Source organism: Danio aesculapii, chromosome 10 (genome assembly GCF_903798145.1).
Source record: "Danio aesculapii chromosome 10, fDanAes4.1, whole genome shotgun sequence".
NCBI lineage: Eukaryota > Metazoa > Chordata > Actinopteri > Cypriniformes > Danionidae > Danio > Danio aesculapii.
Genome location: NC_079444.1, coordinates 14,076,892 through 14,097,665, shown reverse-complemented (window position 1 = coordinate 14,097,665; position 20,774 = coordinate 14,076,892). Strand labels below are relative to the sequence as shown.

At 37.4% G+C, this 20,774-nt stretch overlaps 1 protein-coding gene across 2 annotated transcripts in view; it reads left to right on the top strand.

The window, feature by feature from the left end:
* map3k1 (mitogen-activated protein kinase kinase kinase 1, E3 ubiquitin protein ligase) overlaps positions 1-16,967 on the top strand; it is a 103,556-nt gene extending 86,589 nt beyond the window's left edge. For both annotated transcript variants that reach the window (XM_056466396.1, XM_056466398.1), the window contains exons 15-20: positions 1,041-1,193; positions 3,098-3,260; positions 4,769-4,900; positions 5,102-5,244; positions 10,660-10,791; positions 15,016-16,967. In XM_056466396.1, coding sequence (XP_056322371.1) covers positions 1,041-1,193; positions 3,098-3,260; positions 4,769-4,900; positions 5,102-5,244; positions 10,660-10,791; positions 15,016-15,165 — 873 coding nt within the window. In that variant the 3' untranslated portion in view covers positions 15,166-16,967. The remainder of the gene's footprint in view (positions 1-1,040; positions 1,194-3,097; positions 3,261-4,768; positions 4,901-5,101; positions 5,245-10,659; positions 10,792-15,015) is intronic.
* Positions 16,968-20,774: the final 3,807 nt, after the last annotated feature.

Genomic DNA, 20,774 nt, shown 5'->3' with positions numbered 1-20,774 from the left:
ACCTACCTTGAAAAGGTGCTTATTAGTAGCTTAAGTAGGAATAAGGTGTCCTTAAGGCCAGGGGTGTCCAGAATGAGCAACAGAAAAAGCACACTTCACTTTTCTGTACTGAACCCTCAGCCCCTCATAATTCCCCATGCATGACTGAAAAAAATTTCCCCCACCCATGGTCTACAGCTACCCACCAGTGGCACTTTCAGGTCAAGCCAGTTGTTCTGTAGAGGACATAACTGAGAGACTTTCAAACATAATCGCAAGCCCTGCTGAATTTCAGACCCGAAACAGACCCATGAGTCAGTGTTTGAACTTCCTCTCCTCCAGTCAAAAAGAGGAGGTGTTAACTGTAGTCTGGCCATGTCTGAACTTATCTACCTTAAAAAGGTGCAAAGAGTAGAAACATAGTGTCCTCAAGGTCAGGGGTGTCCACTGTCCTGCATAATTTTGCTCCAACCCTACTTAAACCTAAAAACTGCTGGTCATGTTCTTATTAGGAGTAAGGTTAACAGACAGGTGTGTTGAGGCAAGCTGGAGCTGAACTCTGCTCGACAGTGTCCCACCAGACCCAAGCTTAGTCACCACTGTCCTATAGAGATTTGCTCCAACCTTAAACACACCTGAACCAAAGGAATCAACCTCTTCCTACTCACTACATACCTTTGTTTGTTTGAGTTGGTAACTTCTAAACTCTGCTGAGAATTGGCCCTAAATCAGGGACCGGATTGGATATCCTTGTTTTTAGAGGTAAACAAAATTCAAAATGTGTCCTTTCAGAGTTCTTGCACAGCAGCAAGCTCTTGGACGCCCTAAAGGTAGACTTTGACTATAATGTTTTTTTTGTCTTCTGAAGAATGTAGAAGTTTATAGTAATAATCACTGTGATGTATGTAGGCTTTGAACAAATGACTGTTAAATTATTCTACCTCATGCAGTCACTGCTTGTGTACAATTTTAAGATTAAAATGTATGTTTGACCTCATACCCCCCACCCCACCCCCCCCCCCTTTTTTTTTTTTTTTTTTTTTTTTGCTTTTTGTGGTCAGACACCAGAGACTCTGCCTGGTCATACCAAAGCAAAGCAGCCATACAGGGAGGGAAATGAATGGCTAAAAGGTCAACAGATTGGCCTGGGTGCCTTTTCGTCATGTTACCAGGCTCAGGATGTGGGCACTGGGACTCTGATGGCTGTCAAACAGGTGAGAATATCTGTTACACACCACACTTTATAGAAGTTTTTATCTTAAATTTCAGATTTACTGCACTGTCATTCTCAGGTTTCAAGACACAGCTTCATTTTACCGACTAGTTACTGACCCTAGAAACCGTTGATATTCACTAATCTGCAATTTTCTCATAAAAGATTTTGCTCTTTTCATACAAATGGGATCTCTTTGAATAAAAATTAAACTATTGCTCAGTTTCACTAGACTGGTACAGTATGGTACCCAATTATTTCCATTTTTCTTTGTCAGAAGTTCTGAATGGTACCAAAATAGCGATCTGCAGCACACTACTTTTTTGTACCCTTTGTATGATCCTTGAATGGTGGAGCTAAACTCACAGCGGAACAACTTACTTGCACATGCAACAAGGGGAACGACAACATTTTTAAATACACCGCTGAAACCTGACACCTTAATAGAATTCACATCCTGCATTAAATGCACTGAATGCATTAATTGCACCATGGTCAACCTGAGCTCAAACAAAGCTTGTGGTTGTCTTTTGACAAACAGCCACATGTCTAGAAGCAAGAACAGGGGCCTCATTTATCAATGTTGCGTGTGCACAAAAACTTTGCGTACACCAGATTTACTAACGATGAAGTGAACGTGAGAATGTGCGTTGGTCCACGCCAACTTCATGTCTGGCGTACGTGCATTTCTTGTGTGTGTTTGTTTTTTTCCATTGGCGACTCCTTGAGGCAATTGTGTTAAATTGCACACTACAAAGTATCTTTGAGCCGTGCAATGGCAGCTGTATGGGACGGGATCATCCGCATGTCTAGCAGGTATACAAGGTTTCCATACCATACAGTTGACCAGCCAAACATTAAAGCGCAATTTGCAGTGATCGCCAGTTTTCTAAACTCTAAGCTAAAGCTAAGCTAAACTCTGCCACTCTATTTTTTTCTTTTGTTATTAATTCTGGAGGACAAACTTGCAAATAACACCGTTTATCTCCGGTCTACCACTGATAGGAGCACCTCCAATTCACATTCTGTTCAAAGTTTCTCTTCTTGCTTGCTTTTGCCATTGCTTTTTCATTTGGTTTTGCCAAAAGTAGAGTCATTACCATATTTATTAGGGGAAGGAAGCAGGGAGGGGTTTTGCACTCGTGCACATGCGCTAAGTTTCACATTAATTCAGATGTACAAAGAGAATATGCGTGGGATTCAGTGTACGCAGTGTTTCATACATCTGATTTTTTTACTGCGTACGCACATTTACAGCTTTGTCCGTATAAAATGTTTTAGTATGAATTCAACGCAAGTCTTCGTACATAAGGCCCCAGGAGTTTATGTATGTCCTTTAGCTGATTAGCTGAATGTAGATTGAACAAAGCCTGGACAACAGAAAAAGCGCCTAGTGCTTTCGTGATCAAGTTTAATCAGCACATCCTGGCTTAGTCTATTGCATATTTGCTGATCTATAATGAGAATGTGCAGCTACATCTAGAGTAAGTGCACATTCACAGCATTCTTATACAGACCTTGGGATTGATTACATAATCAGTTGGCGGTTCATTCCACTGTGGTGAGCCCTGATTAATAAAGGGACTAAGCCGAAAAGAAACTGAATAAATGTATTGTGAGTTCAGTATTGGGATAAATATCTAATCGTAACTTGAGTGTATCGTTACACCCCTAATATTTTTATATCTGTGAAATCCAAACGTAAACTTAAGTCATATATTTGAATTGCAAATACTGCTTAATATGACATTTCTATGTCTGTCCAAAAAAATGACCTAGCATTAAGTAAATATTTTGTGCGATACTACCCAGCTTTAGATGTTTCTTATTTTAAAGATGGAGTCAGACTGCAGGGTGTTAGCCATCATGTTAGACATGGTGCTTGATTGTGATTTGATTCTTCAGGTGACGTATGTGAGGAACACTTCATCAGAGCAGGAGGAGGTGGTGGAAGCGCTACGAGAGGAGATTCGCATGATGGGCCTCCTAAACCACCCACACATCATCCGCATGCTGGGGGCAACCTGTGAGAAGAACAACTACAACCTTTTTGTAGAGTGGATGGCAGGTTGGTTGTCCAAAATTATTCCATGGTGGAAAGCCAGTTGTTTCTTTTAAGCCAAGAAACTTGCTGTTTTAAGTTTTTTCTTTTATTGAGCAGAGGAGTCAAAATACTGTATCTCTTCGCTCACATAAAGTGTTTACATTTGTCTTGGTGCAGTATAGAAGTTTGAATAGTCAGCAGCCAGTGCAAATTTTAAAAATGTTTTTGTGTTTGTCTGATTGAGTAGTGTAATTGTAATAATTGGATAAATATAAATATACAGTTTATGAAGTCAGAATTATTAACCCCCCTTTGAATTGGTTTTTCTTTTTTAAATATTTCCCAAATTATGTTTAGCAGAGCAAGGAAACTTTCACAGTATGTCTGATCATATTTTTCCTTCTGGAGAAAGTCTTATTTGATTTGTTTTGGCTACAATAAAAGCAGTTTTTAATTTTTTAAAAAACATTTTAAGGTCAAAATTATTAGCCCCTTTAAGTTATATTTTTTTGATGGTCTACAGAACAAACCATCATCCCATATCATGCCTAATTACCCTAACCTGCCTAGTTAACCTAGTTAAGCTTTCGTCACTAAGCTGTATAGAAGTTTCTTAAAAATATAGTAAAATATTATTTACTGTCATCATGACAAAGATTAAATAAATCAGTTATTAGAAATGAGTTATTAAAACTGTTATGTTTAGAAATGTGTTGAAAAAAATCTTCTCTCCGTTAAAAAGAAATTGAGGGGAAAAAATAAACAGGAGAGCTAATAATTCAGGAGGGCTAATAATTCTGACTTCAACTGTATATATGTATAATATAAATATAATTGAATTAATTGGCATTTACATTTTTTGTGGCATTACAATGTACATTTAATATATGTAAACAAAAGTGTGATATACAGACGTTTTATGTAAGCATTCTGAGGTTCTAAATATACATGCATGTTTTAAGGTGCAAGGTAGATAGCAGGTTTACAGCAGTAGTGTAAAACACTGTATAGTCTATAGAGTGCCAAAAGTATAAAGTTTCTTAATGATGGAAGGGTGGGGTCAGCTGTAGATTTTTAAAGTTCTAGAGTAGGGAAAAGGAAGAGGAAGTGGTGTTAAACATCCTGACAGCATATTGGATGAAGTCAGTAGACATGGGACGATAACCATTTTCAAGGTGTGGACATGGGTGTATTACCATACACCGTAAATGCGCTATATAAATACACATTACATTACTTTTTCCCAACATTCCTCAGTATATCTTTTGTATTCAACAGAAGAAAAAAACTCAAACAGTTTTGAAACAAGTGAAGAGTGAGTAAAAGATGACAGAATTTTCATATTTGTGGGAACTATCCCTTTAACCAACCTGGGGGAAAACTGCAAAATTCCAGATTGTATTGTTTCCTGTTGAAATTGCTAACGATAATTCCCCAAATAACAGGAATCGTGACTGCACCTCAGATGTAGGGGTTGCATTGAGATCTGACAAGATATTACTACATTAACAAGACTCCTCTGGTTTTCTCAGGTGGCTCTGTATCTCATCTCTTGAATAAGTATGGCGCATTTAAAGAAGGGGTAATCATCAACTATACGGAGCAGCTTCTCCGGGGTCTGGCCTACCTTCATGAAAACCAGATCATCCACCGTGACATCAAAGGTAAACTACTGAAGAAAGCCTGCAGGAAACAACACTAGCTGAACGTAAACTTTAAAAGCTGTAGTAATGGAGCACTTTTTGCATAAAGTGTTCATATGCGATGCTGCTTTAGAGAGTACTTTATTTTGTCAGTGAGGCAGGTTTTGGAGCTGATCTTTAGCATGTGTTGTAATATTCATGGTCTGTTTTTATGCTGTGCAGGTGCCAATTTACTGATTGACAGCACAGGCCAGAGGCTGAGGATAGCTGATTTTGGGGCTGCAGCACGTTTGGCTTCGAAAGGCACTGGAGCAGGGGAGTTCCAGGGTCAACTTCTGGGAACCATTGCCTTCATGGCTCCGGAGGTAAACATTTCAGCTAGATGAAATCGCTGTGTAAAATATGCTAAGATGAAAATGTTCACTCTGAAGTGTTTACCCAAACACTCAATACACTCACAAGAAAGCCTTTTCACAAGATGATTAATTTCAACAGTCGTCCGAATCTTAAATTCTTGAAAGATTTTAATATTCTGATTTTGTTTAAAAACATGTTCACAAAAAATGAATACTTATGAAAGAGGTTTCTAATTGAACAGCTATGGGTGGGACACTAGTTTTAATACCATTATTCTCTGTGTGGGCTGCAGTTAAAGGTCTCACAATTTTTTTTTTTTTTTTTTTTTGAGTGAATTGAAGTTTAAAAAAGTGTATTTGTGGTGCCCTCCCATTCACTGCTTTCTCTAAGTTTACCCAACTATGATGACATCCACTGCTGAGAAACTGTGAAAAGGCTTTAAAACAAAATTTTCCAGTGTTTACATTGGGACGTTTTTAGGCCATGGCTGAATTAGTGTACACTCTATATACTGATGGATCAAAACACAGCCAGTACAATTAAATTACTCATCGATCCAGTTTAATGTACAATATTTACCTTGCTTCAATCCATTTACTATACAATCTCTTCAATGCTCCAACTGCCTGGCACTAATGACTCGTTTCCACTGAAAAGTATGGTTTAGTACAGAACAATACGGTTTGTAATTAATTTCGTTTCCACCATACCTGTCAACATTGGGATGTGAAAATAAGGGATACCGACCCAACTTTTTATTATTATTATTATTATTATTATTATTATTATTATTATTTACAAAGAACAGGATAAATAGTACACATAACAAAAAGCTGCAAATAGATTAGACAGTTTAGCCTATTAAAAATAATAGCTATTATAGAGAAATTGAATCAAGTTATCAAATCTCATTAACCTTTTATCCACTGTATAATTTAAGCATTGATTAAATAGCAACGAATGAATCTCTCATTTAGATTTTTCGTTTGATTACCATAAATAACAGAGGTGTCGCTTTATATGCTTATTTAAGACCAAATTTGTGTTTAAAAGAAATCCCACCAAGATTGACATGTTTAGATATTATTATTATTATTATTATTATAAATAATAATAATTATTATTATTTATATTTTTTATTTTGTGTATTATTATTATTATTATGTATACAGTATGTCTGTTCAAACACGCACCCAAAAAGTGTCCACTTTCGCTTCGCTTTAAATCGTGTGTACAGAATTCGTTTGGGAAACAGCGTCTATTTATCACTATAGAGCGCGTCTGACAGTCACACACCGCTACATGAACTGACTGCTCCTGTAATGGAAAGGAAGGCAATCCTGCCGTTTTAATATTTATTTAAAAGTGTTGTCATGCCTAAATAAAACAAAAGCACAGAACAGATTCACATTTAAGACCAAGGGGCATGCCCTGGTGGTTCAGCGGTATTGGTTATGTATAGGAAGGATCGGCTCTTTGGTGTTTATTGCCACCCTTCATAGAAAGATTCAAAATACGAGAGAAACACCTTTACGGGATGATCGTGGGATAGAATTGTAAAATATGTGAGAATCCCGGGAAAAACGGGAGGGTTGACGTGTATGGTTTCCACTGTCAAAAGTTGAATTGTACCACATTGTGAAAAGTACCATAGGATTTTTTACATAAGGGTGCCTAGCACAATAGCATGGTACCTAAAGGGTGGAGCTAGACTCACTGCTGAACACTTTTCGTTTAGAATCATTGCGTGTTCGACAAGGAGAATGACAACACAGGAAGTGTAATTTGTTAAAATAAACAGCCAAAACACGACAATGAAATAACACATCAGCCCGTAGCAATGAAACATGGTTTACCCGGGAGGTGAGACCTTCCATGGGAATCATGCTGAGAAATAAAAAGAAGCAAGAACTGGATCTGCAGTATGTCCTCCATTGTTGTTTACGCTTTTCCTTGTCGAGCAAGAATGTCATTGATTGCAACTTTCTGGAATACTACATGGCTACTAAGTAAAATGCAAGCCTGATGAAGGTGACCTGTACAGAACTGTACTGTACTGAACCATAACTCTGTGGAAATGAGCCAAAATGTTCAAGCTTAGAATAAAACAGTGCGCACATTAGGCCGATGTAAAATAATATAGAGATGCAGAAGTGAACCTGCTCAGACTCTGCTTAAAACTTCGTAGGTTTGGTTTGAAAATAAGAGAGATGGAAAGAAAGAGAGACCTTCCCAGACAAAAAGAAAGCCTGTTCATTTTGAAGAGGTTTCAGTAATGAATACCCTGGCGGGGGAGGCAGGGCCAGCTGAACTGCTTCCTAATTAAACAGAGTTTGGGCACACAATAACAACAAGGACTTAAAGGGTTGGCCAATTGTGACTGCCTCAAAAGAACTGCAATTTACTTTCATTTCAAGTTACTCAGAGATCTAAATGCACTTTGTCCTGCTTTCCTGACTTGCCATGTAACTCTGAACACCGCACGGAGAGGTCACCAAACTTGACCACAGTTTAGTGGAAGGACATTGTGAGATTTATATGTCCAAAGCTTAGAGAAGGAAAGGAGGTTGTGCACCTACGCGCCCTCATTCATTACACAAGTATAAATAATAAACCAGGAGTCACTGAGGAAATATAACAACATTTGGCTTGTTTCATATGAGCACTTGTAAAGCTGGCCAGTGTCCTTTTGTTTTCTTCTCTATTAGACTGAGATCTGGAAACTGTGAAGGACATTTTATAATATATATTATATTATTAATATTTTGATGATCTACTTGAACATGATACTGAGTTCATTATAGACACATTTTGGACAAAACTTTAGACTTTACGTTTCTGGAATACTCAGATCAGTCTGTCTTAAATCACCATTCCACATTTAACATTGCGGTCACCCTTTATTTTGATGGTCCGTTTGTTGAATTTAAGTTACTTTACATCTACATGCCAAATAATTGTCACTAGATTATAAGTAGACTGTTAGGTTGGGGTTAGGGTTCGTATAAGTTGACATGTACTAGCAAAGTTTCTTATAGTCAGTTAAATATCTATTGAAGGAGAAGAATCAACAGATATTAAGCAGACAGTCTACTAATACTCAAACAGACCATCAAAATGTTAACAAAGTCGCATAAATCACAGTTCTTTCCCATTCTGATGTTAAGTTTAAACTCTAGCAGATCATCTTGATCTTGTCTACATGCCTAAATCCATCGAGTTGCTGACATGTGATTGACTAATTAGATAATTGCATTAATAAACCTTGGGTTATCGACATTCTAAACACCACTTTTAATCCCGGGTGAAGAAATGTTTCAAAGTGGTTTTAGCACCGCTACGTTTATGAAATCCTTCTCTGAAGCCGGTTTAGCACCATATTTGTTGTGTTAACCTTTCATTTTGGTGCTTAGTTTGTTTTGAACTTGTGTGAAATTGTGTTTGCTTGTTGCTACTAGATGCTTAGCCAATCAGAATGTGAGCAGCATGGCTCAAGTCACACGAGTAACATGAAACTTGTCTTTTGTAAAGAGCAGACGGTGAGCAATAGACCCTTTTCACAATGGCGTTACTTCACTTCCCCCTATCGGCAACGCAGTGTATTTTTAGTTCCAGTTTACCTTTGAATGAATGGGAGACTTCCCTGAAAAATTTACAAATAAAAGTATTAATATTGCACGATCTGATTTAAGACTATTATTGGTATTTGGCATGTGTCCAAATGTTTCTCTTTTAATACTGAACTGCTTTCTGAGTTTTTAAGAATAGGAATAAGCTATTGTTTATCAAGGAAAGCATATGGTTGCAAATTTTTTACTTAATTCAGTTTATTTTCTCAATAATGGATTTATTTTTAAATGTTTTTAAATTAAATGTTCCAACATGAGTACAATTCGTTATTAAATCTTATATTACCTGGTAAGTATGTCTATAAATGCAACCAGTTTCATCATTTATTATTTACTGATCTATTAATGTCTTGTTCAGTTTCTCCATTTAGTTTAATTAATTATGTCCTACCGCCACCTTTTGGGTGGATTTAATTTAATATCTGTACTACCTTTTAATGAATAATGCTACAAATAAATTCATAATTTAATAATACTGAATTAATGTTGTCGTCTTGGTGTTATTTTTGCAATTGTAAATTTTTGTGATTTCGTTTGATTTGGAAGAGTCACACACAACATTGTTATTATTTTTCATTTAATTTGAATATTAAATGGATATAACTGTTTTATGTTTATGTATAAAATACCTACATAGAAAAAAAATGTGAGAGAACTGAGAATTTGAATAATATGAATGCTTTTGATTCAGCTATCCACTGTAAACAACCACAGTAAAACACCCACTGTTTTATTTATTACTTATTCTTCAGTACACAAAAAATAATACAAATAAATTTGATATTTCTAAAATGTACAGCACCCGTGTAAACATCTGAATTCTTTATTTGACAAATGCTGACAAGTCCATATCAACTTCATCTGCAGTAAAGACAGCAACACAAAGCAATTGACTCTGTTTAAAGTCCCATTTTCTTGGTTCAAGCAGAAATCTGGATGATCTGTAAGTTTTTTTTTTTTTTTTTGTCAGATGTCTCACCTTGAATGCAGACAACAGAAAACAGCCTTAATCACAGCCTAACCGTTTCTGTATTAAATATACAGCTGACTGGGTTCTCTATGGGGATTTCTGTGTAGGCGGAAGTAACGATACACTGCGTGGAGTGAAACCGGACCGTGACGTCATGTGAAAAGGTGCTTCGGTGCTCACGTTTTACTTCGACAGCTTTCAGCCTTACTCTGCTTCATACTACCATAAAATTGAGCCCATCCGTGAACATGACCTGTGCAGGAGTCCCATACGATGTAATAAGGACCACAACTCTCATGATTCAACACTCAAATCAAGGCGGCATCAAACTACGCCTTTGTTTGTTGTGAATATGCTCCCTCTAGTGGTGGAACTTACATACTGTGCTTTTAAAAACAGGTCTGGGACTCATTTGAAACAAGATATTAAGGAGATAATGAATGCATCACTGACAATTTCAGCACGTCTTGATGGTCTATATTTTGTACATTTGTAAAGCAGAGGAAGGAGATTGTTTTGGACTGCAGAATCCCCATGGTTTTGGTTTTTATCATGGTTTTTCCCTTTAGTAGGTTTTTGCAAGAACCACATCAGTCACTTCTAGATCAGATGACTCAATCTCTCTCAAATTAATGTGTAAAGATCAAAAGATGTACACATTTAGATTTCACGTCAATGTTTTTTTTCTTCTGCTCAACATGAAAGATGTTTTGAGTAATGTGGGTTGCCAGATTGTTTCTGCTCCATTCTGACTTGCACAGAACTTGAGGCTGAGTAAATGATGACAGACGGGAGTTTGTGATTTGTTGTGTTTGTTCGTGCAGGTGCTGAGAGGACAGCAGTACGGCCGGAGCTGTGATGTCTGGAGTGTTGGCTGTGCCATCATAGAGATGTCCTGTGCTAAACCTCCCTGGAACGCTGAAAAACACTCCAACCATCTGGCGCTCATTTTCAAGGTGAGGACAGAGCTGTGGGTGGGTGTGTGTGTGTGTGGGTGGGTGTGTGTGTGGCCATATTAGGACTGTGCTTTATTATATATTGGGCAAAAAAGAAATCAGTGCTGATATGTTTGCAGATTTCACCAATTTAACACTAGAACCTCCATGGGGTAAATTTAAACTGTGGGTATATTTCAAATGTAGATAGCAGGTTTTTAATCAAACATTCAAGTCTCCCAGTCATTGACCTTTACTAAAAATGTAGGATTTACAGTCCCCTATTGTTAAAAACGCTTGGTCTAAAACTAGATCAAAAACAAGGCATTTATACATATAAGCGTTAGCGCGAGACAAATTTGTCCACTATAATGGCTGTATTTTCGCGGTATCATTTTCGCACCACCTGTTTTAACATTGCACATAACTAGGCAATGCCTTTCACTCACTGAATAAGCCGTTATAAATCTCAATTACAATCATAATGGAAAAAAAAGAAGGCATTCATGGGTGCCGTCATGCCGAAGAAGTATTGCAAGCGCTAAATGACACGAGTGATGGAGAGTCTGATGGTGGGGAGATATAGTGATAGCTCAGCTTGTGACTCGTCCCACAGCGATCCAGAGTCTATTCTTCAGGACAGAACTACAGTTACAGAGGGTGAGCATCAATAAACTTTCGACGATGTATTTTTTTTTGTCATTAGTCATCTCCCTCAGTTATTATTATTGCGGAGATGCAGAGGCTATTTACACTAATTAGTAAAGGAGGAAAAAAATGAAATGGTGGATAAGATGTGTAGGGTAAACATCAGTCTACTTTGCGTTGCACCCGCATTTTAATTGGTTTGTTGTTGTTTTCATTTATGACGGAAATGGTCGAGCGCACACAGCATCCAAAGTGGCACTACGCGTGGATGTGCCACTGGACAAAGCAGATCAGCTGAGAAGAATGATGTGCATGATGAAGGCACAATCCAAACAGAATAAAACGTTTGTAAAGTGTCTGAAGTGTCGGAATGCTGTCTGTGGGAAATGCACAGTCAAAGTGATGAATGAACTAGGCGACTGTAGTCACACACCACATATTCATATTTAGATGATATAGCCTAACCAAGAATGTTCAAACTTTGGATGAATTAATTATTATTATTTATTTATTCAATTTTAATTTCATTGTTTTGCCATTTTTGTCGTTTATTGGTCGCTACTTTGTGGCTATCATTCTAGTCTACCATTTCCAGAAAAAAAAAATAATAATCTGATCTACGATGTTATGGAAAAAAAAAATTTTTTGATTACCTGAAATTTCTTGGTGTTCTTTTATCTAAATTATAAATGATAGAACTTAGGAAATTAATATACATTTCATATAGAGTATTTTGTGACAACAGTGAAATAAAATGTTCTTTAGCCGTATTAAAACACTATTCACGTGCGTGGGTAAAACTTTAGATATAGCGTGACCCCTGGCGTTTCTAGTGTTAATTCCTGTCATCGTGTACGTCAAGTGAGTTTAAAGGTTCAAGAAACCCTCGAGTACATTTTGAAATCATAACAAATTTGTGTGTGTTGAGCATCAGTTAGCCAATGTTAACACCTCTCAGCTTTAATTGTGGGAAAAACTGGATAATTTTGAGCTTTTGTCAGCTAATTTCATCTTCTGAGTTTAAAATAATTTTTGAGGCGGGATCAAAATCGGTGACGTAGCACCAATTTGCCTGTCCATTGATGACGCGTCGGTTTCTCATTATTATTCATAAACTGATCATATGGGAAGACCTTGCTTCTTAATTATTCCTGACTACACGAGCTTTAAGATGACAGACCTGCCAAGCTCTGAGACAGTGCACGGCACACAGTATATACGCGGTTGTGAAGGGTCGTAGGTGTTCGTTTCCATCATCCACAGGGTTTGTTGATAGGCTCTGATGCTCTCAGTACCGATACAGACAATCTGGTTGTGTGTAGTAACCATTTTTTCAGTAGAGCTGTACGAGAATTGACCCTTTGCTAAGCCCCGCCCTTCTTAGTTACTGTTGTTACGCCTGTCAAGCTTTCATGCCTGGCACGTCTATTACAAAATGTTTGCACTGGTGTCAGACAATTCCCAGAGATGTAATCGGGCATTTTTGGCTAACAGGTGAGATCTGAGGAAGCCAGACAAAAAAGGACTGCAGTATGCGTTACAGGAGGACATTCATGACATGATAGGCAACCGATTAGAAAATAATTTAATTAAAATTGAAGCTAAAGACTAGCCGCCTCATACGCTGACCATTCAACAGCTTAGTATATGCACAGCAGGAGAGGTGAAATCTAAAAATAATCTATTAATTACAAATTAAACCGTGACTTCTATTTTTATCCAAAAAGCCTGATTAATTGTTGTGCAATGAAATATAGTGTTACTAACCGACGAGGAAACAGGCATGGACAGTGCTTCTACATAATTAATTCATAGAAAGAGCAGCTAGAAAGGGGAAATTGGTGAATTTGTGCTGAATATTAGCATCATTAGCACATAACAATGGACCGTACCCATTACTGTCAGTATGTTTGTGTGCTTTTTATACAGTTTCTATTCTAATTTGCAGTTAAGTGGAAAAAATAAATACACTGAAATGCAAATAAAAGTATAAATAGCAGAAGTGAACAAATCGATTTTCCCAATCAGACACCAAATATAAAAGCAGACAAGCAGTTTTTATTCACTCGCCATTTTTGGATCATTAATTTTTTCATCTGTTGTCATGTATAGCTACACTGCAAAAAAAGCTTTTCTTTCTTCGTAATTTTGTCTCGTTTCCAGTCCAAATATTTTTAAAAAATCTTAAGATCTATAAGATTACTAGACCAGAAAAATCTAAAAACTTCTGTGTGAGATTATACCTCATAAAGATTATTTTTCTTACCCCATTGGCAAATAATTTAGCTTGTTTTAAGCAAATAATCACTTATTTTGAGGTGGGGTTTTTTTGTCTGAAAACACAACATAATTTCATATGCTATTTCATGTGTCTAGTGTGTATCTTGATTTAAGATTTATTTTTTTTTTAGATATTTGGATTGAAAATAGGGCAAAACTTCTTTGGTAGTTTATTATTATTATTATTATAACAGCTCAGGGATTAACTTTTTTGAATAAAGAGTTGGAAATGAATGCTTTTCTTGTTTATTTTATTTTTTATTATCCGATTCATCGAGTAATCATATAAATAATTTACAGATTAATCAATTGTTAAAATAATTGTTAGGTGCAGCCCTAAAACAGATGTGAATTTCCTCCATGCAGCACAAGTTCATCACAAGGAAATCACCTCTATCACGTTTACTGTGCAAATTCAAAAATTAAATTCAAGCTGAAAGGTTTGCGTGAGGTGAAAAACATACCTTGAGTAAACTAGAGTGAGTGATGTGGTCCCAGTTCTACCCCTTAGCCCTTCTCCTTAACCCTAACCCTTCGTTTTGCGCATTCATGTGTAGGGGTAGGAGTGCCAGTGTCCCAATTCTTTTTAGCTTGAAGGCGTAGGGCTAAGGGGAAGGGCTAGATACCCCTTCGAATGAAGATTTTTTTCAAGACCACACTCAACCAAGGGGTAAGAAAATTTCCCAGAATACACCAGCCACAACGGCGGTAAAGCTGCACCCGGAAGTGAGGAGATCCACAGTGTTTTTTTGTTAATATATTCATAACCGCGTTCATGTTTTACCATCATGCTTTAAAAAAAATCCATAATATTAACTCCTGTACAGCAGTCCCACAACATTCTGACACTCAATGACACTGGAATCCCCTGTCAGAAAAGTCTAGCGGCTGGGAATGAGCTTTTACAGTGTCTGCTATAATGTTAATGTTGTTTTTGGTGTGTTTACATAGATGAATATGGCCACTGTGTAAATGCACAATACAGTTACGATCTTATTGCCAAATTAGATCGTTATGATAACATAATATATGCCTTCAGTGATTTCCAATACCAAAAAAACAACACAACTGAAATAACTACAGCAGTCGCGATCGTCTGATGTCATTTGAAGCAAGAGATCGCGATGCCATGATGATGTGTGCAGGTGCTGTAGTGCTATCCCAATCCTTAGGCGTAAATTTTGAAGCCCTTCCCCTTCACACTCGGTTTTAAGGGCCACGGGGTAGGGGTACAAAAATAAAATTGGGGTCGGGCCTTTGTCTTGGTCTAAACCTCTCTCTCTCTCTCTCTCTCTCTCTCTCTCTCCCCTCACCCAGATCGCCAGTGCCACCACAGCGCCCTCCATCCCACCACACTTGTCTCCAGGCCTGCGGGACGTGACCCTGCGCTGCCTGGAGCTCCAGCCCACTGACCGGCCGCCCTCCAGAGAGCTGCTGAAACACCCCGTCTTCAGACACAGCTGGTAGAGCGCGAGCCGCAGCCGCCGAGACCACAAACTACTGAACACCGCTCCCACTGCTGTCATCCCACTAGCGCTAAAGCTAGTGCTAGTTTAGCCACTGTCTGTCTGTCTCTCGCCCAAACACACAAAAACACAATCACTGAAGAGGCTCTCGATGCTGGATCCTCAGTACACCATGCGGAAAACACGTTAAGTGTGTGTTAAAGTGCCATTCTGCTAATTATAATGCTAATGGAGAGTCTTTTCAGTCCCCTTGCATTTAGCGATTAGCTTTTAGTCTGCATGTAAGGCCTCATGCTCTGTTTTACACCGTGTTTTGGCAAATCTACGCTAGTTGAACTAGCACACCGTTGAATGTGAACGCAAACGATGGTTCCTTTGGAGAGCGGAGATGGTGCGTGTGTAATTTTACTTGTTTTATAGGCCGCTTGGGACTCTTTTTCAAAGCTAAACCCAATTTTTAGACTGTGACGTTTGTCTGTAAATCTCGTTTTTAAGATGTTCGGAAGTCTCACTGGAAAATCATTCGGCGATTTCGGTTTCTATGTTGTGATTTCATTTCAGTTCTGTCATTTTACTCAGCCATGTTTTTGTTTTGGTGCTGTTCTGTTCACGTTCACGAAAATCCCACAGATTATTTTTTTGTTTTTGTAAACGATTAAGCTTCCTAAAGGAATATTCAGCTAAATATTTTGGCTTAAGCGTACGTTTGGGTGGAGGGGATCATACTTAGCTAGTGACTTTTTAGCAAACACTGTTTATTTTTCCCCTCAAAAACGATTAACATGCATGTTCGGAAAACATGTCAGGTGAAATGAACTGTAGCTCTTCAAGTGTTGTTGCTGTTTAGTTTTAAAGGTTTTTTTTTTTTTAAGAATATTTGGACTCCCAAATATAATACGAGTTTTAAATGTGACAATTTGAGAACTATTTTTAAAAGTAAAGTTATTTAATGCAAATCCTACTGTGGAGATCAGGCTGACGGAGCTTGAAGAGTTAAGATGTAAATATGAATTTTTGGTAGCTAAATGTATTTTACTTGACTCCTTTTTTTTTTTTTAGCCACACTTCATATCATAAATACATATTTTTGTTCCTGCGTTGGGTGTTTTTTTCTTTCTCCTTTGTTTTTCTATGCCTTTATAAAAGCTTTAAAGTTATGCACTCTGTCTTTTTATATACTGGAAAGGTGTCTGTTTCAGTCAGCTTCATAAAATCTAATCAGTATTACTTGAGTTTTTCACTTCTTTTTTTGTCAGTTCTCATCATCTCAAGTGGCTTTGTTGCTCACCGTATTGTTCTTCTCTTGTCGTTTTATTTTTCATGGGCTTTTTGATCTGGGCTGAACTGACCTGTATGAAATGATGCTGTTTTCTCGTCACTTGGTGGTACTTTTTTTTTTATGTGAAGATTGTCTTGCTGTTTTATTCCAGTCTTTTTCTACCTCAGGTGTCCTCTAGAGTTTTCTTCTACCAAAGTTCACTTTCTCAATATATATAAATGATTATATATATATAAATATATATTCTTTTATTATAATTTTATATCTCTTGATTCTTTTTTTTTTCCTCAAAGATCTCCAGGGCTTAAGGGCTAACTTATATTAGCACCTTTTTATTGTGCAAATAAATCTCTGGGTTCAGCAAAAGAAAATTGAAATTGGCTCAAGCTGTATCTTTTAATCTCGTGTAGCTTTTGTCAAAAATGTTTTAATTATTAGGTTTTTACCCCATTCGAAGCATTTTATAATGAGAAATCTACCTATTTTGGTCTTTATAGCAAATAAAACCTATAGAAAAATCTGCATATTTGTGTTTTTGGTCTCCTTTTGTTGCACGTTTGGACATCTTGTTCATTTTGGTCTGCATACACTGTAAATCCAAGGTTCCACACAATTCATGCAACACAAATCTATTAATGGTTAAGTGAATTGAAAATAAAACATTTAAGTTGTCCCAAAAAATTTTTAAAAAATTTGAGCTCGTTTTTTGAGTGAGGATGGTTAGAGACTTTTAACACATTCATCTACAGTAGCATATCTCCAGCATGTTCTGAGGTACAGCTAAAGACAAGCTTATTTTAATTTTCAACACATTTTTAAACATTATTGGGGGGGGGGTGCAAGGTTTCACTAGGTTAATTAGGTTAGTTACACTCGAAACATTTTTGCTGCTTGTTCAACCTACTTATTTAAAATAAGCTGAATCAACACAATTTTTGAGATTCTTTTGTTTTTTGGCAACAGCTTAATTATTTTGTTCATTCATTCATTTTCTTTTCAGCTTAGTCCCTTTATTAATCTGGGGTTGCCACAGCGGAATGAACCACCAACTCATCCAGCATATGTTTTGCACAGCGGAGACCCTTCCAGCTGCAACCCATCACTGGGAAACACCCATACACACTCACACACATACACTATGGACAATTTAGCCTACTCGATTCACTTGTACCGCATGTCTTTGGACTTGTGGGGAAAACCGGAGCACCTGGAGGAAACCCACGCGAACACGGGGAGAACATGCAAACTCCACACAGTATTGCCAACTGACCCAGCCGAGGCTCGAACCAATGACCTTCTTGCTGTGAGGTGACTGTGCTATCCACCGCGCTAGTTTAACACATTACAAAAATCATTACAAAAATAGATTTGCTCTGCAAAAAAAAATTCTCAAAAAATAAAATGTTTTAAAGTAACACCAGACATAAAGTATTTTGTCATTGACTAATTTCATACTAATTCATTTTTAAAGCATTTGAAATTTTCTAAAAAACGTAACCATCTTCAGTTGAAATGTTGAATTGCATATTTTATTATTACTTTTTTCATTACAGTAGAATACCTGATTAACAAAAATTAAGCCAATAAGTAAAATACCCAGCTGCTCTGGATTTAGACAGTGCTCCGCATAACTGAGTGCACCCAGGGACAGACTGGCCATAGGGAGCACCGGGACATTTCCCGGTGGCCTGACGGTCAATCTGGCCTACCGCGCATTGCATTTGAACAAAACAGATTTATGGAGAGGGATCTGGCTGCAGACTCGGTGCAGTGCAATCTGAGTTGCATCCAATACTTTTTAATGGGCTCACCTAACCCTATACCCCTCACAGTGACGTCACTCGCTCAGCAATGCAATGTCAGACACAATCCACTCAAACTAAGTGATGCAATCTCAGCTTGCATGATAAAGGCTGCATCCAGATACAATTAGATTTATCATTCAATTCCTACAGATTTCAGTGTTCAGTTTAGTTCAGTGTGATTAACATTTTACTGCTGAAAGTTCAAACACTGAAGAGCAAGTCCCAAACCAAGCAAGCCAGTGGCAAGGATAAAAACTTCACCAACGACAGTCTCTAAATCTATCTTTATTAAACAGATATATTAATTAAAATTATATTTTAGTCATCAAACATATTCAGAAATTGAAAGATAATACAAATAAATTCAAGCAAAATATTGCAAAAAAAAATTACAACCTACAAAATTTCAACTAAACTTTTCCTTTTTTTTCTCTTGATTTCTTCTCTTTTTTAAAATTTGTATTTAATATTTTTCTATAACATCAATTTGGATGTACTAGCTTTTGGACTGTTATCGTAAGTTATTTTGTTAGATATGCTGCAGATTTGGCTTCAGTACTGACTAATCTAATGTATATGCACAAATATAATATTGTAGAGCTTCTTATTAGAAATATTAATTTAAAAGAGAGATTTGTGAGGGGTGTACTTGTATATGCTGAGCACTGCATATCTCAATTGTCTAATTTATAACTAAGTGCATGTTTTTTTTTTAACATGTCAGGTGGTTTAACAATCAGGTGGTTTGGAAGATTCACCCCTTACTGACAAAGATCCAGAATTTGTCCCATACATGAGCTCATTTGTTCTATTTTGACTGTTATGCCATCATAAACAGTGATAATAACCCTTTGAAAAAAGGCTTTAAAGGGCACCTATGGTAAAAAATCTACTTTTCAAGCTGTTTGGACTGACATATGTGCATATATGGTGTATAGACCGTCATATTGGGGTGATATAAGCACACCCAGTGCTTTGGAGCAGTTTTCAAACCGAACGCAACTTGACGTAGGAGAGCGGTCCCCCCGCCCACCAATATTGATTGACAGGCGCGTCATCATATCCTCAGTTTGTTGATTCACGTCCGCCATTTTCAGCGTGAGTCGAAGCGATATCACTAAAGGAACACGCTAGCTCTGTTTTTAGTTGCAAGGCTCATTGGGCTCAACACAAGATCAATATTCTCCACATTATCGCTCTAATTGGAATTATTGGTTGTATCTTTAGGTAGGTTTGCAAACATGTGTACTTCTCATTGAGTCAACCTTATACTTCAGCCGTTTGCATTTCTCGCGATCCCAGAAGCTCCCAGTGATCTTAACTAGCATGCGTTTTAGAAATCTAAACATAGGTTTCTATCAGGGTACACTCAAGTCGACGGCTGGGCGCCGCGGACCGCTGCAGAAACCCATGTTTAGAATTCAAAAATGTGTGGCGCGACGATTCGGTACACTTCATGTTTCTGTCGCGCCACAGAGAGTGTCTGGTGTGCCGTGTCACGGCTTCGAGTGGGGCATCCGGTGCCTCAGTCAAAGTTAATTCAGTGTGCTTGGTTATTAGTTTCTTTGTACAAGCTCGGCACTTGAAACTAGCACACAGTTGGCTGTAAAACTGTACAAAGACACATATGATTTTGTACTCTCTGCTTGGTCTGTGTCCGAGTCGTACATGTACGACCGAATGCTGATCCTCTCGCTCCTGCTCCTTCTTGCAGTCTTCCTGTCAGACTCTGTTGCAAACACAGAGCGGGTGAGCTCATGGCCCCGCCCCTTGTTACGTTGGCGGGAAGCCGAAACTAATTTACATGTGAAGCAACACACCCCTAAATCAGCGAACTGTGGACACGCCCCCAACATGACACTTTTTAACACATTATAATAAAACAATCTGAATTGTGTTTTAAACTGAACCTAAACTGGCACACTCAGAAGAACCATAATATTATTATTAAATCATAAAAAAGAGGTAAACTATGTGCCCTTTAAGACAAAGCGGAATGCTCTGTTGGCTGTTGCTTTGGTGTGACTTCAGCTAGTCAATTTTGGCCAACGCTAACAAATACTTTTTATGAGTCCAACATCCAGCAGTGCAAGAAAACACGATCTGATGTAAGAGAAGTCGTCATCTTTTGCGGCTGTATTGTTTTTAAATAGAGAAAACATTTGAACTTTTATTCTAACTTCTACACCTTACACAGAAAAAAAATTGCAATAAAAAGGTGTGAAGCACCAAAAGCGGCCCTTATTAGTATTTGAATACTATTTTGGCTATTGTTGTTATTCCTGAATTTTCTATTTTATTTTTAGAGAAATTGTGAAGCTCTACATTATGATTATGGTTATTAATATGATTATTATTATGTTTTTATGTTTTTCAAATGGCCAAATTCTGACTGAGGACAGTTGAATGTGCTGGCCAGTTCGTTATTTGTCAAATAAATGACAAAACGTTTTTTTTTTAAATGTTTAATTAAAAACTTGAACAGATTTCTATTTTTTCTCATGATATATTGTGCAATAAACTTGT